Below are 17,033 nucleotides of genomic sequence, written 5' to 3'. Positions count from 1 at the left end.
TTTAACGTCCAGATGGTGCCTGGACATATAAAGTTAGTCTGAAATTGCATCATATCATGTGGGGTAATGTAGAAACAGAAGCAGTGGTGGGTTGTTTTAGGGATTCTAATTACGGTACAGAAGGGTTTACATTAGGAATTGTGATAGGCCTGTCTGAAAAGATGTGTCTTTAGGTTGCGATTGAAGCTGTAGAAATTGGGAGTTAGTCTGACTAAAGTCAGGAAGATCACCTGGCTGATGCCGCCCCACTTTAAGGCTGGTTACAGACAACCGTGCTGCAACTGGCCAGCTGTGAGTTAAAAGAACGGGCAGCACACAGGGGACACTGGATACCCCTGTATGCCACCTGTGCATGGGCCGTACTTCCGTGGCTCCTTTTTTTAAATGAATAGGAGCCATGGAAGCAAAGGCCATAATGGCCGCCAAACAGTATTACATGCTCCATTTGGCTCTATAGTTTGAGTACTGCAACTTGTAGATATGTATAGTTTTCTAGACACACTAGCATGTGTTGGAGAAAGTGGTAAAGGTAATTCATAAATGTGGCGTTCTATCTGAGCATCCCCAGTTTAATGTATTGATCGTATATTGATGGAATCCAAAGCCATACTTTTCTTTATACAGAATATGATAAAATATGGGTTGTCTAAAACCACCACTAGGGGATGATCAGTGCAATAGGATTCATCAGGGGACATAACTAAGATGGGGCACAATTGCAAACTTTTGACTTGAGGGGCGCTCCACCCCCACAGAGCATAGCGCCCCGTTTTGTAGTGCCCACATGGTAAGATGCTCCCTTTGTACACAATATAATATCCCACAATGGTGCCTCAACACAGTATAATGTCCCATAGTGGTCTCCACACAGTATAATTTCCCATAGTGGTCTCCACACAGCATAATGTCCCATAGTGGCCCCCATACTGTATAAGGTCCCATAATGGCCTCCATACAAAATACTGTCCCATAGTAGCCCTTTCATACCATATAACATCCTAGAGTTGCCTCCACACAAAATAATGTATCACAGTGGCCCCTTCACACAATATAATGTTCCAAAGTGGCCCCTATATTGTACATTGCAAAATTTTTGGGTTTGGCAGAATCCAAAATTTTGGGGGGTTCACCAACATCAAACTATTATTGTACTCTTGGGTCTCTTCCCAGAGTATAATGTGCAGAGGCTCAGGGAAGATAATTAAACATAAAAAACAGTGTTACTCGCCTCTCCTGTGCTCCGGCACGATTCCCTGTTCTCTTCGGAGCTCGTCAATGACATCATAGAAAAATTACGTCATACCTAAGGCCTGTGATGGGTCTTCAGCAGTCACATGGGTTAGACCGGTATCATAATGGTGACTCTGGTGTGACCACTGAGGACCAATTAAAGGCCTCAGTCACTGATGTCATTAAAATGACCCAAAGACTGGCGGTGGAGCCCAGGAGACTTCAGAATATAATAAAAAGCAGTTTTTTTTTGGGCATGTTTTATCCGAACGAAATATACCAGACCAACTTCACAAGACGAATCTGGAGAGGTTCGCCCAACAAATACTTCTGCCCACAGTCACCTCTGCTTCCTCTTCAGCCATCAGGATCAGCAATGTGATATGGGAGGCAGGGGTCCCCTTAAAGGGCTGAAGAGGAAGTGGGAATGCCATGGGCAGGAGGGGGTCAAAAAAGCAGCAGGGGCCCAAGAAAGGAAGTATACTATTATTGAATCCAATCATAGATACATCTGAAGTAATACTTTGATTATTATGGTGAAAGTCTTGTGAGTCATATTATCAAATGCATATTTATTTCAGTTATTAATTAAAATATGAGGCCCAATTTATGCAAAACTGATCAGTGTAAACAATCACATGGGGAACCGATAAATGTTACCCCCAGCAGACTCTAGTACAACCTGTGTTATGGTTTTCAGATACATGGCATATACATTTTACATGTTACCTTTTATTCAGCTGGTACGGTTTATTAGATATTTACCCTGGCAGTGAGTGCTGTTCAGTCTCTTATAACCCTGCGGGCAGTCTGAACCAAACTCTCCTCGGAATGGGGCCGTTTTCTGTATGCCAGAATCTGTGGAGCAGCAGAAAAAGGTTATGCACTGTACACTATGCATGAATAGTTAATATACCTCATGCACCATCCCATCCCCCTCACTATTGTCTGATGGATTTTACTTCCAACAGCTCTGGAAAATCTGAATCCAAATTCTGAGAGAAGTGAGAAAAAAAGAAAGGGAGGGGATGAAGGACGGGATATGTATATACAGAGAAAATGATCTGCCTTCTGCGCAGCCAAAACCTGTTGAACCTTTTTCTTCATGGGTGTCGATTTCCAGGGACGTTTTACTCTGCACATACTTTAACGGTTGTCCGTAACAAATGTAAAATACAGAATTGAAAAGAAACAGAGCAATAAAAAGTCAGAAAAAAAGGAGTCAGAGTGTAAAAGTGTGTATGAGGCACAATAGTAACGAAATTCCGTTACAGATTCAAGCTGCATCCTAATATCCTGAGCGGATCCCTTGGGCATTAAGTGGTATCAGCCCTTCCCTGGCAGCTCGTATCCATTAAGCCTGCTTCACTGTCTGACAAAGAAACTGAACTTTTTTCTTCTGTAATATGTTACAGTGAAGTAAGACAGAATTTCTGAACATTGTTTATGTGTTATATATTAATGTATAGAGTCATGTAACAGCATAAGTGTAAGTAAAGTATATTATAACAAACAAACAACAGCTATACTTCCTATAGTTATGTGCGATCTCTACTTGTTTCTATGCTTAGCTTCTTACAGCACTTTTATAGCTCCATCGAGTTGCATAATATGCGATTTTAGGTTAATCATGTAAATTACATGTTGGCTGGGTTCCTTCATATTGCATCTGTTTCACATTATAAATATAAGGACTGGTTCCCTTAGCTTGGCCCCACCACAATAGGAAAGTGTCTTTTTACTCTGTTTTTATGGTATGCAACATTCCATATTCATCATCGTACAGTCTGGGCCTGGGAACTAACAATTCATGAAGTAGGCCCCTGTTATCATTTACTTAGGGTTAATAGTAAGCAAATTTAATGTTTTTTATATTACTGTATGGCTATGATTCCTATTTTTACTAGTTTTCTTTTAGTTTTAACCTTTTGTGCGTACCTGAAAAGCTGGAACTGTTTTTGTGTGTATCCATTACTTATGGGTTTGATTCAAGCACTGAAGGGCCACCGAGCTATTATTAGGAAGCATATAAAGCTTAAAGAGAGCATGTCGTCTCCAGAACAGTCCTTGTTGAACTATAAACACAGTCAAATAGCTGAAGTTCATATGAATAAAATATTCTTTTCTGCTTCTAGCTTTTTTCCTGATATATAATGAATAGAGATGAGCGAACACTGTTCGGATCAGCCGATCCGAACAGCACGCTCCCATAGAAATGAATGGAAGCACCTGTGTCGTTGACTTTGCCGGCGGCCGGCCGGCGTCACAGGTGCTTCCATTCATTTCTATGGGAGCGTGCTGTTCGGATCGGCTGATCCGAACAGTGTTCGCTCATCTCTAATAATGAACTGTTTGATGCAATGAGGGCATTGCCGTTACTCTCATCGCACCAAAGATCTACCTCCCTGCTATTATCGATAAGGATGGGAGGTGTACATGTATATCAAAGCAGGCAAGAAAGGAGAGATGGAGGAACTAGTTGCTGGAAAGCAGAGCTGTTTTGTGTGATCAATTGCCTCAAATCATTAGAATATTAGGAAAAAAGTTAATATCTCAACAATTAGGGACTTATCAGATAGCAATAAAACCCTGGCTATCTGACTGTGCTTACAGTTCAATAGGGACTGGTCTGGTGATAGGTTCATGCAATTCATGTATGAGGTTTCCTATGTCCAGAATGGACATGCGAATACTGATAACAATACAGCAGCATGGTGGCTCAGAGGTTAGCACTGCGGCCTTGCAGTGCTGGAGTCCTAGGTTCAAATCCTACCAAGGGCAACATCTGCAAGGAGTTTGTATGTTCTCCCTGTGTTTGCGTGAGTTTCCTCCCACACACCAAAGACATACTGATAGAGAATGTAGATTGTGAGCCCTATATGGGACAGTGACTGACAATATCTGTAAAGTGCTGCAGAATATGATGGCGCCATATAAAATAAATAGAAGAAGCTTTCTAGACTTCATGTCTTTCCAAAACATATGTTCATGTAAAATTTTAATGTCTTAGACTGATAATGTTGATGTTGAATTAAAGGGTGAATTCAGTAGCCTCGGTATTAATGGGTCATACAAAATATATGTGAAGAACACTGCAAAGAAAAATCACTAAAAGGCCCCAGTGATCAGCCATGATGGCAATCCAAAAAGGGAATTGTCCAGAGATATGCAGCCCTGGTCTTATAGAAGGGAAACATTGCAGTAGGGGCATCAGTTAGTATGTTGTCCTGGTAGGTGAGATGTCATTTCATGAACTAGATGCAGCAGTAGGATTCTTCCCTATGTACACCTATGTACACCCTTACCACATTGTAATTACAATAACATGTGAGCAACAATAAGTCTACGATCTGGCAACTGTAGCATCACCTTTAACCCATCACCCTACTGGTAGTTTAACTGAAATGTTATACTCACATGGTAACTGGGGACACTTATTACATTTGTGGTGTCCCCAAGATGTCCCTACACTGCCACAACAATCTTCTTCCTTGGTCAGTCCAGGGAGAGGGTTAGAACCACACTATAATAAATGAAGAGTCAAATCATATACAGAAATACACTAGGAAAAATGATAAAGCAAAATAACATATGCATTTGGGTTAGCAACTGGCTCATTGATAGGAAACAGAGGGTACTTGTTAATGGTAAATATTCAGACTGGGCCACAGTCACCAGTGGGGTGCCACAGGGGTCAGTATTAGGTCCTCTCTTGTTTAATATCTTTATTAATGACCTGGTAGAGGGTTTACAAAGCAGGGTGTCCATATTTGCAGATGATACTAAACTTTGTAAGGTAATCAATAATGAGGAGGATAGTAGAATATTACAGGGAATCTAAGGAAACTGGAAGCATGGGCGGAGACTTGGCAAATGAAGTTTAATATTGACAAATGTAAGGTAATGCACTTTGGGCGACGTAATAAAACGTCTAATTATGTACTTAATAGTAAATTACTGGGTAAGACTTGGGGATATTGGTGGACAGCAAGCTTACCTTTAGTGACCAGTGCCAGGCAGCTGCTGCCAAGGCAAATAAAATTAAGGGATGCATCAAAGAGGTCTAGATTCTCATGACAAGGACATAGTTATTAGAGATGAGTGAGTAGTATTTGATTGAATACTACTATTCGATCGAATACTCGTATCGGTCAAATACCACGCGGGAAAATTCCATTGAATTCAATGCAAAAACCTCCTCGTGCTCCTCATCCTGCTACTTCCGAAACTTGGAGGATCCAAGGTGTCTAACTTTGGTTTCCATAGAAACCGGAACAACATTCCCGTTTTTTCCCATAGATTATAATAGGATTCGATATTCGAACAAATACTACTCGCTCATCTCTAATAGTTATGCCTCTATACAAATCACTGGTACGGCCACACTTAGAATATTGTGTACAATTTTGGGCCCCAGTATACAAGAAAAACTTAATCAAACTAGATAGAGTGCAAAGAAGGGCAACCGAAATTATTAGGGGAATGGGTGGACTGGAGTACAACGATAGATTAACAAACTTGGGGTTATTCAGTTTAGAGAAAAGACGTCTACGGGGAGATCTAATAACAATGTACAAATACATGAAGGGACAATACAAAGAACTTTCTAAGGATCTTTTTATTCCTAGGCCAGTGACAATGACAAGGGGACATCCTCTACGTCTGGAGGAGAGAAGGTTTCACCAGAAACATAGAAGGGGATTCTTCACAGTAAGTACAGCGAGGCTCTGGAACTCTCTGCCCCAGGAAGTGGTGATGGTGGATTCATTAAAAAAGTTTAAAGAGGGTCTGGATGCCTCTCTTGAAGAGAACACTATTAGACTCCGTTCCCACGGAGTAATGCGCCACGTATTCAGTGTGAGCGCTCAAAACAGATCCCATTCACTTCAATGTGTGCTGGGTTACGGGCGCTACACATTGAAATTAATGGGTTAAAAAGCCTCCCATTGATTTCAATGTGTAGCGCCCGTAAGCCGGCACACATTGAAGTGAATGGGATCTGTTTTGAGCGCTCACACTTTGACACGTGTATACGTGTCTGAATGCGTGACACGTTACTCCGTGGGAACGGAGGCTTAAGGGTTAAGGACACGTTGATTCAGGGTTTTATATTGTATGCCAGATTGAAGTCGGGAAGGCATTCTTTTCCCCTGAACTGGGGAAATTTGCATAAGCCTCAAGGGTTTTTTTTGCCTATCTTTGGATCAACTCTGTAGGGGACTGTAGGGTTATAGGTTGGACTTGATAGTCTGATGTCTTCAGCCAACCTCACCTACAATGTAACTATGTAAAATGGGATACAATTCTGGTGAAATTTATGCCAGAAACCTGTCTAACATGCTTTGCACCCCATTTATCAAGTGTTTTAGACACTTTTATGACTTTTAGAGATGTGGCCTATCAGGAAAGGGGGTGTCCTAAATTGCAACACTATGCAACAAAAATGTACCCAAACTATTTAAGGCAGCTAATAAGTGAGTTAATATTAGACTATATAGTCTAAGAATACACCGGATTTATCAAAAAGCATCAGACACAGATACATTTTGCACATTTTAAGCCTGTCTATTCTTAGTTTGCACTTTTATGCTAAGACTCCCTGTTACGGAAACGCTTTTTGTTGCAAATTATGCTGCATTTTTTGAGCCAAGGCCAAGAGTTTATTACTCCATGTGGGACCCCGGCCTTATACAGATACTGGCCCCTCGATAAGCAGTTCAGCTCTTATAACCAGGAAAGTCACTGCCTTTATTAATTTGTTATTGACACTGTAGGGGATTGTAGGGTTATAGGTTGGACTTGATGGACTGATGTCTTCATCAAATCTCATCTACTATGTAACTATGACACTTGTGATTTCCATTATGCCATGATAAAAAGTCAGGGGACAATCGTACACATCAGGGAGAGTGTTTGCCGACATAGACAGTACGGAGACTTACAAGTTATTCCTGCTCCGCTAGGGATTCTGGGTAAAAAAATATGCAAATCTATTCTCCAGGACGTAATTAGGAAAACAGTGCACTCTGTACGCCACCCTATAGAGGGCAGCATCCTTAACATCATGAACGACTCAGTTATAAAGTCTTTTTAATCATAATGTGGATTTAATCTTTTGGGACAGAAATACTGATTTGGCAATTAAATCCACATTATGATTAAAAAGACTTTATAACTGAGTCGTTCATGATGTTAAGGATGCTGCCCTCTATAGGGTGGCGTACAGAGTGCACTGTTTTCCTAATTACGTCCTGGAGAATAGATTTGCATATTTTTTTACTATGATAAAAAGTCATAAACATTTATCAAAACCTGTCATAGAAGGGTTAATTCATGAGCCTATGGGAACTGTATTACACAATGTCACATTGTGTGACAATTCATTCCACAGTCTTGCTATTGACTTGCAGTAAAACTGATAAGGATGTATTATAACAATATATTATAGTAACCATATAATATAACACCTGCCAGCTATTTATTTTTTATAGAATAGTATTGTATATTTTTATCTAAATGAAAATTGTGGCCTGGCTCATATACATTGGTTAACCTAAGCTGAAGACAGCAGCTGTCCTAGAAGACCACAGCTTCATGGAAAAGCAGCCACGTCCTGCCTGAAGTGCAGTCACGCCGCACTTGTAAAAATGCATGAGTCACAGCTGAATGTGTGTATGTATGGTAGATTCAGGAGAGATAGCCAACAGCTATATGATATGTAGGATTGGCCTATGCTATCTATTCTCCAAACTAAATAGCTCCTTTTTACCTTTCTGCATAAAATATGCGCAGAGCAATCTGTATCCACTCATAGAATATGTGCCATTCGCTGCCTTCTGCGAATTGCCAGGATGGTGTTACATACTGCATGTCGTACATTCTGGTGCATCCAGAGGTCATATTAACACTGCACATGAATCATATATTTTTTTTGGCATATTACTTTACTTCTTAGTGGTGATTCCTTATATTAGGACGATTGACTGCATTTATAAAGCGTCAACTGAACGAAAGATATTTGTCTGCAATAACTAAATAGGTTTATGAAACGAGGAAATTCACAAACCGGGCACATGGATGTATGTGAATTTGGGGCAAGTGCTATACAGTGTGTTTGAGTATGTTCAATACTTCTCTACATTGTATATTAGGAACATGTGGAAGAAATATAAAATGGCAAAAGGATGCTTTATAAATATTGTGCATATGTTAGAATCATTTCCAAAAACATCCAAAACATTTCCAAAAATCCATGCGTGACAATCTTTATATACTGCTATATTTCTAATACACGTTTGTACTGTATGTGTTCACGCCTTGAGATTTATTGAAGTTATTTATAAAGCATTTCCAGATTCTCCTAAATATCATTACAATGACCTGCTACTATTTAGTCAACCTCATAACTGACAAAGTTTATAAATCCTATTGTGGTAAAGATGAAATGAGATGAAATTACTTTATCTGTTTCTTTTTACAATGGAGAAATACTTTGTTGATTTGACTAAAGCCCATTGCATACAAACATGGAGTCGCTGCTGGACATGATTGAACAGAACAATGTCATCTGTGTGCCACTCATGCATCGGTTGTGCTTCTGCGACCCCATTCATTCAATAAATAGGAGCTGCGGAGCATGGCCTCAAAACCGAACAGGAATAGGACCTGTCCTGAGTTTTGCAGGTGGAGTTGTCAGCCTGCTCACCGAACGGTGTAATACCTGGTGATGTGCGTAGGTCAATGGAATTGAATGGGTCAGTGGCATTTTGAATGGGGCGGCATTTTTGCTGACCTAAGCCAGTCCATGGACAAGCTGTCCTGGACTGGCTTAGCGCCACCGTCTTGGCAGCCCGGCACGGGAAGCGAGCGGTGGATTGGGGAGGCCCTGTCGACGCAGTGCTGCTCCAGCAGCCTCCCCTCACGCTTAGCAGAGAGCAGGTCCTCTCCCTGCCTGCTCTCTGCCTGCTAATGCCACCACGTCCGCCCTGCCCCCTCTGCCCCCTCCACCCCGCTCCCTCCTCCAGGGGGAGGGGGGGCTTTCTATCGTCCGCCTCAGGCGGCAAAAAAGCTAGGTTCACCCCAGGGGGCTATGTAATGTTTAAATGGAATCTGTCACCAGAACTTAGCATGTCAACCCAACCTAGCCAGTCACCTAAATCAGGCTAAGGCCCCGCATAGCGAGCAGCAGCCAAAAACACTGCGGAAAAGATTGCAGCGGAAATGCATTATATTTTTTCTGCAGCCTTTTTCACAGAAAGTCAGCCAGCATTTCCATAGATAAAATTGACACTGTGATTTGCAAAGACACAAACGGTTCTGAAATTGTAGCTTTTTCACTATAGATTTTTTGCTGTACTGTGTGGATGGGATTAGAATCCCATCCATTTTGCAGGCACTGTAAAATATAGTGCAATGGAAACAACCTTGTTCCTCCATAGAATATTCAGGGAAAAAGCAACAGAGGCGCTGAATCACTCAACCTATCTATCTGTAGGGATTTGTTGATATATTGAGTTCTGGTGACAGATTCGCTTTAATGAAAAGTTATGTATTTTTCAGATATACACAGGTGCACAGCTTATACAGTTATCAAGAGCTTCGTCATAGAATGTCCTTCAAAAAAGACAATGGGAAAGATGTATGAGTTATTCAGACACGAACAGAAAGACATATCCTCAAAAAAAAAACAAAAAAAAAAAACGGAAGAGGACTAAAACCTGGTATAAATGCAGCATTCCACCTTTGTCATCCGAGTCTATTCTTGTATTTACAATCAAGGGCCCTTACAACTTCTAAGAGGGTTAGAGAGTCTGAAGGCCAAAGGGAAGCACCTTGGGGGAACTACTCACACTGCAACACCACAGATGCCCGGCAGGCCCCCTTAGCTTTGCAGCATCCCAGGAGGTGAGCGGGAGAACTTGGCTGAGTCTAAGGCCACTGCTGACAATATACATTACTACAATATACATTACTACTCCAGGCCTCTGAACTCCGCCAGTGGGTTGCTGTATGAACACACTATAATAGCCTTTTAGATTAATCTGCTTGAATAACAAAGATTTAAAAAGTATCTCCAGGAATTGTCCAAAAAACCAAAAATTTTAAAAGAATGTTAGAGTACGTACCCTGATGCATACATGCATCCCTTTAATAAGACGCAGTAGCTCATTTGGGTATGAGGTATGATTGTTAAAAATAAAAAATTGGCCTGCTATTCTCTATATAAAACCATCCTGGTCGTGTTCCTTGTTTCTGAAATTGGGGGCTTTTTTTGGAGGCAGATTCAGCGTCAAAATCCTCGCCAAAAAACTCTGTGAACTGAACTCCATTTGTTTCTGTTCAGGCTATGTGTCAGCCTGACAGCCAGAAGATGGTAGAGCTGCACAACCTCATTATCAGCTTCTTCATGCTTCATTATATTGTAGTATTATTGCAGCCATGGTCAGTGCCTTAAAAACTTGTCAGGATGATGCACAGTATGAATAGCAATGAATGGTGTCACCCTCCCCCACCAGGCAGCAAGAAATCCCTCCAGGAAGGTGTTTGCACAAGGAGGTACCCCGCCATTTGTTCTAGTTTTTAATTTTTTGGATCAATTCATGGAGAACCTATTAATTTGTGGCAGGGATCCCTACTATTACTTCTAATAAGTAAAGAAGACCGACTATCAATACATTGCTGGCATGCTAGGGTGGCCTAATGTTGAATTCATCTGCTTATTCAGCATCCCACTTGGTGTTAAAGAGAACCTTTCACCTCTTGGGGCACATGCGGTTTTATATACCGCTAGAAAGCCGAGAGTGCGCTGAATTCAGTTTTCATGTTCTGTGCCTCCAGTGAAGAGCTATTGGTGCCGGTACTGTAGCTCTTCACTGTCAGTTGGGCATTTCTGACAGTCAGTCAGGAACACCCTTCCTCACAGTAGCATCTATTGCGCTGTACTGTGAGAGCGTCATTGCTGGGTGGTAAGGAATACCCCCCTCTCACAATACAGCGCTATAGACGCTACTGTGAGGAAGGGTGTTCCTGATTGACTGTCAGAAATGCCCTTCTGACGGTGAAGAGCTATAGTACCGGCACCGATAGCTCTTCACCAAGGGCACACAACGTGAAAGCCGATAGTGCGCTAAATTCAGCGCACTGTCGGCTTTGTAGCGGTGTATTACACCGTATGTGCCCCAGGAGGTGAAAGGTTCTCTTTAAGTGTTGCTGACCTACTCCATTGCTCCACATGAGGCAGTCTACTCTGCTCATTGCACCATACTGTAGATGGTATAATTTATATTAATTACTTATCATAGATCCTATTGAAGTGTCTTATCAGACTACCCTATATCATCTGTTTAATGCTTTTTATGTTTTCTTACTCCTGTTCATTTTAATCTTTGGTTACCCATTTAACAACCGCCCACTATCTTGTCACGGTGGATGATGCAGGTACTATTTTAACTGATGTCTTTTTGCGTTGAACAGGAGGACCGTGAGATCCTGCCCTAAGAACCGAGCTGTAACTAAAGCTCTAGTTCTAAGTATAGCCTTCTGTCTACCGCTGCAGTCAGAGGAATCCCAGCCCTGATTGTTAACCCTTTGATTGCTGCGGTCTGTAACCATGGCATGATGGCGTTTGATAATACACTATGAGAGTAAAATAAATATATACAACAGTAATGCATTCATAGGATTATTAAAAAGTAATAGAAAAATCAGCAAAAACACTCATTATTTCAGATGAAATGAAGATTTTGGTACATAAATTACATAAAAGTAAAAAACCCACAAATATTAGGTATCACCATATGACAGAGTTACTGCTGTTTACATTTTTAAAAATAAATCAGTAGCAATATGGTAATATGGTAATATAATATCAGAAAGAAATGTTTCTTTCTTTACTCATCTGACTCCTAAACTACTTACCCCTGTCTCCTGCTTAATCCCGTCTACACTGACAATGAAGATGAGTAAGAACTCACAGGCAGAGTCAAGTTTCTATAGTGAAAGGGGTGACACTGAGATAATGTTTTTTGGAGATTTTAGCAGCTTTTTTTTTTAGCAGTTTTTAGCAGTACTGAACAGTACTAATGTGAAGAAAGCTCTGGTGAGATATATATCAATCTGCAGCGGGGCATTTGTGTCTCTACCTCCACCCTGTTTCCCTCTCAATAGATTTCTGTTTATTGCAGCCTGTATTCAGTGAAGACAAGTCTGAGTAATGAATTGAGTAGGTTAACAGCAAGACGGAGGCAAGTAAATGTCAGGAGAAGCATTTTCTCTGCTAATATATAGTACAGAGTTTTTTATATTCATTTATTGATTTATGCAAAAAAAATGGAAACATGAATTACTCTTTAAAGGGGTTGTCTGGGATAAAATTATACTTTTACACTAAGCTAAACACCCTCCTCCCACCTAACTTCTAACTTACTTCACGAAAAATGTATATTTACCCAGATCATGAAGGTGGTCATATGACCGTAACAGGCACATTTTCAGTTTTTCCGGTGATCTCCCATTTCTCCATTTACAGAAATTGAACACCACCAATACTACCCCCCTACCCCTACCCATCATACTTTCACAGGCATTGGCAGACATCAAAAGGAGAAGGCTCAGATGCACAGAAGGAAGTGATCTCCTGTGCTCAGAAGATTCGAACAGGAAGACAGATAAGTATGATGGGTTGGGGGAGTGGACTGAGTTAGTTAGTTAGGAAGGGCTAGTAGTGGGTGGGCTAGCTAGGGAAACAGGGAGGGGGTGTGAGGGAGTGAGACAGGAAGGGGGAGGGAGTGAATGGGGAATGTAGTGTACAGTGAGCACTTAGTGAAGCACAATGCATCATGGGAGCTGTAGGATAAAAGAACTAACTGACCTTTTTTTTAAAAAAAAAAAAAAGATTTTTTTGCTCAGAAAACTCCTTTAAGATTGTAATTACAGATTATTCATTGTGAAAGTGAATACTATAAAAATACAAATTGGTGTGCATTCTTGAGGCACTGGCATCCTAATTACATTATGGAAGTATATTTGCATATTCTTCCCATGTTCCTTTGCACAGTGGAGCGCTCATGGCTTAATAAGACTCCACACACCTAAATGGTGGTTTTCTCCCTATGGAGTGACGATATCCCCTTAAAAATATTCTGTCTGTCCTAACCTCTGGCTCACTGGATCTGAATCTGTTTCACATGCACTGACCTCTACCTGTAATACCATTAAGAAAAAACTGCACCTGCCCTCACCTATCTCTGTCCAATGACCATGTTCTTGTCTGTCCCTTTGTGCCATGCATTAGCATCTGTTGGCCCTTCAGGGTCACATGTCATTAAACTGGGGCTACTCCTGAGGTAGCAACCCGGGAAATTCCCTACAGTGAAGCCCAGATCCATGTTTGGAGGTTAAAGAGTCAAAACCAGGGGACCACTAAGAGAATCCCCTTAGGAAAAGCCCCAAGTCAAACCAGTTTAGTGACACCGGGGGTTCACACCTTCTCCATTGCAATGTGTTTGCAATGTTTGTTGCACTAGACGTGCCGCTGTGAGAACCATGTGGACCCAAAATTCAGGCTATTTGGCACGGTATTTCATAGTGGTACTTGTCTTTCTTCTTTCTTGATTTTACTTTCTTAATATTTGTGAAACTGATACATGGTTATAGAAGTATTAGAAGACTGCCTGCATAATCTTTTGCTGTTCTGTACCACTGAGCACCATGAGCACTGCCCCACGAAGGAAAAGCAGGGCAGGCCATGTTTGTATCATGTTATTGTTAGCATTTTTCTCCTATGATTTCATGTGCCCAAAATACTTAAGAAAGCTATCAACCCAAATTAAGGAAAATCTATAAACTAAAAATAAATGTATGGGATGAAGATAGTGTAATAAATGTCACTACATAAATCAAGATTTATAAAAAAAACAAAACAAACTCTAGACTATTCCATAATAACAATGAACTAGAAGAGATATAGCCTACGTCAGTGGTTTCCCTATAGTTATAAGCAGAAAGTCCTCAAAGGAAACTTCTGCAAATTTTCTGTGAAAAGTGTTGCTGGAAAAACTGAAATGCGCTGTTGCCACAGTTTTTCCGGCAGTGCATTTTTGCTGTGGGATGCTTCATGGGGCATTAGCCTAAGCAATTTATGCTACAGTAACTCTTATGGGATGTCTGCAGAGGGACTAGCCTTCACTAAGTGGTCAATGAGCTTTGGGCATCCATAACCCTGTCACTAGCTCACTCCTTATCCTTATCAGGAATAACTCATGAGATCTGCCACTTTGGAGATGCTGTCTCCCAGTCATCAAAGTTTGGTCCCTGTCACAGCCCCTGTCAGATGTTTACGCTGCTCCATTATTTCAGGTTCTAAATTTAGCTTCAAGAATTGAGTGTTCACTTGCTCTCTTCATCGCTTAGAACAAGATTATCAATGCAATGAAATGCAAATCTTTCCAATCAGCATGGATTGTAATACAGTATATACTAGGAGAAGCATGCATTGATTATGAGATCATTCTGTATTAGTGTCCAAACTATATTCACAATGCCGCAGGTTGTCGCTGGATACAGACTTCAAGCATGTCACCAGACACATTCCTAATAGTTTAGCTCAGCTGTCATAATAAATTGCACCTCTGGCCATAATGCTGTGGGACACTTAGTTCTTCCTACATCAGATTATTGTACAGATTCTGGATTATACTACACTTATCAGAATTTAGATAATGTATGTTCTATGCAGAAAGTAAGGCTATTACCGTATATACTCGAGTGTAAGCCGAGTTTTTCAGCACAGTTTTTGTGCTGAAAATGCCACCCCACCGGCGGCATCCCCACTGGCCCCATACCTTTAAAGTTGCAGGCCGACTCCTGCGCTGCGAGATCGCAGGAGCCGACCTGTTCCGGTGACAGCCAGGAGCCTAATGAAGGCTCCCAGGCCTGTCGTAGCAATATTACTATTGCAGCTGGTCTATGACCATCTGCAATAGTAATGTATAGAATCTCCCAAAGACGGCGATACACTTGTATTGCCATCTATGGGACTTGCAATCAAATGATTGCAGGTTCCAGTCTCCTAGGGTGTGTGTGGGGGGGGGAGGCTAATAAAATAGTGAAAAAAAAAAGCTTTAAAAAAATATAATAAAAAAAATTAAATAAATAAAAGTTCTAAATCACTACTTTCCCTAGAATACATATAAGGGCAGGTTCACACCAGCGTCTGTTATGCAGAAGACGGAAACCGACATTCAGTGTCCGCCGGTGAGCGCCCATGAGCGTATTCTGCTCTCCGTGGCGAAACCGGTTTCTTTTTACCGGGGCACAAAGTCCTGGATGTCCAACTTTGTGTCTGGTTAAAAAACAAAAAAACAAAAACAAACGGTTTCGCTGCTCAGAGCAGAAGACGCTCACCGGTGGACACTTTTGAAAACTGCCTGACAGTTTCCGTCTCCTGCCCAGTTTCTCGGGCAGGAAGTGGAAACCTTAATAATGGAGATTGGGCGCTGGTGTGAACCCACGCTCAAAGTAGAAAATTACGGTGAAATACATACACATTAAGTATCCCTGTGTCTGAAAGTGCCCGGTTTACTGAATATAGAGTATCTGCAGTGCTCCTATTCCGTTGGGAAGGGATTAATAGAAGCACTGCAGATACCCTATATTCAGCCAGGCTGAGTTCCAAGTGGGGGAAAAAAACTCCAGTCCTCAAGCTCAGGGAAGGGGAAGACAGACAACCAAAACACCCCCTCCCCTTCCTCAGCACCCAGCAACTACTGCACCCAAAAGTTCAGGCCATTTTAATTTTTGAAATTTTCCAGTAGCTGCTGCATTTCCCCCCCTCGGCTTATACTCGAGTCAATAAGTTTTCCCAGTTTTTTGTGGTAAAATTAGGGGCCTCGGCTTATATTCGGGTCGGCTTATACTTGAATATATATATATATATATATATATATATATATATATATATATTGATTTTTGATTTTGCTTGCTTATATATCACCAATATATTCCACAATGCCTTACAGATATTGCCAAGTAGGCCTCAATGTAAATTTACTATCAGGATGTCTAAGGAGTGTGGGAACCAGAGTACCCGAAGGAAACCCAAGTAAACATGGGGAGAACATACAAACTTCATACATATATTGTTCTTAGATGGATGTGAACCCAGGACTCCAATCCTGCAAGGCAACAGTGCTAATGCAGCTGGTTTTGAGGCAGATTCCAGCTCAAAATCATCTCCAAATTAAGACTGGAATTTGTCTTCCATTTTTCTTAAGACCATCCCAAATTCTTCTCCAAATTCTGTTGTCAACCTGCCCTAAGCCATCGAGGAGTACTGTGGTTTCCATCTGTAGAATTGTAAAATAGTGATTCCAGTTACTCATGTCAGTGCTTCTTCCATCACAAATTTAAAAGTGACCATGGAAGACACAACCAGGAGAGTGGGTGGTCCAGTTGTCTAGGCAGAAGAGGCTTTCAATGCTGTCTGGGCTATCGTACTAGCTTCTCTCACATATGCAAGATTTTTTCATACACATATGTTACATTTTCTGTATGAGTTATTGGATATATTCATAAAATGTATAAACAATGTCTCAAGAAAAGTTAAAAATACAGCTGTTCGGAACTGGTGTTGGCTGCCTGGGGCTTACAAAATTTTTTTTTTAACTTGGCCCCATACTAAGATTGTATTTCTTTTTATGTATTTTAGTTAAATGGAACAATAAAAGCTTCACAATATTCTTACACTGCGTTTTCTATTATTTTTATCAAACAACCATGGTCTCTTCTCTGTGACCTTTAAATAT

General features: G+C 41.0%; 1 protein-coding gene across 2 annotated transcripts in view; it reads right to left on the bottom strand.

Annotated features, from left to right (window-relative positions):
• Positions 1 to 17,033, bottom strand: part of LTBP3 (latent transforming growth factor beta binding protein 3) — an 89,529-nt gene that overhangs the window by 57,084 nt on the left and 15,412 nt on the right. For both annotated transcript variants that reach the window (XM_075281585.1, XM_075281584.1), the window contains exons 4-5: positions 4,648 to 4,753; positions 1,996 to 2,088 (exon numbers count right to left, since the gene is read on the bottom strand). In XM_075281585.1, coding sequence (XP_075137686.1) covers positions 1,996 to 2,088; positions 4,648 to 4,753 — 199 coding nt within the window. The remainder of the gene's footprint in view (positions 1 to 1,995; positions 2,089 to 4,647; positions 4,754 to 17,033) is intronic.

The sequence above is a fragment of the Leptodactylus fuscus genome, chromosome 7 (genome assembly GCF_031893055.1).
Source record: "Leptodactylus fuscus isolate aLepFus1 chromosome 7, aLepFus1.hap2, whole genome shotgun sequence".
NCBI classification, from domain to species: domain Eukaryota; kingdom Metazoa; phylum Chordata; class Amphibia; order Anura; family Leptodactylidae; genus Leptodactylus; species Leptodactylus fuscus.
This window is presented reverse-complemented; position numbering and strand designations above follow the sequence as displayed.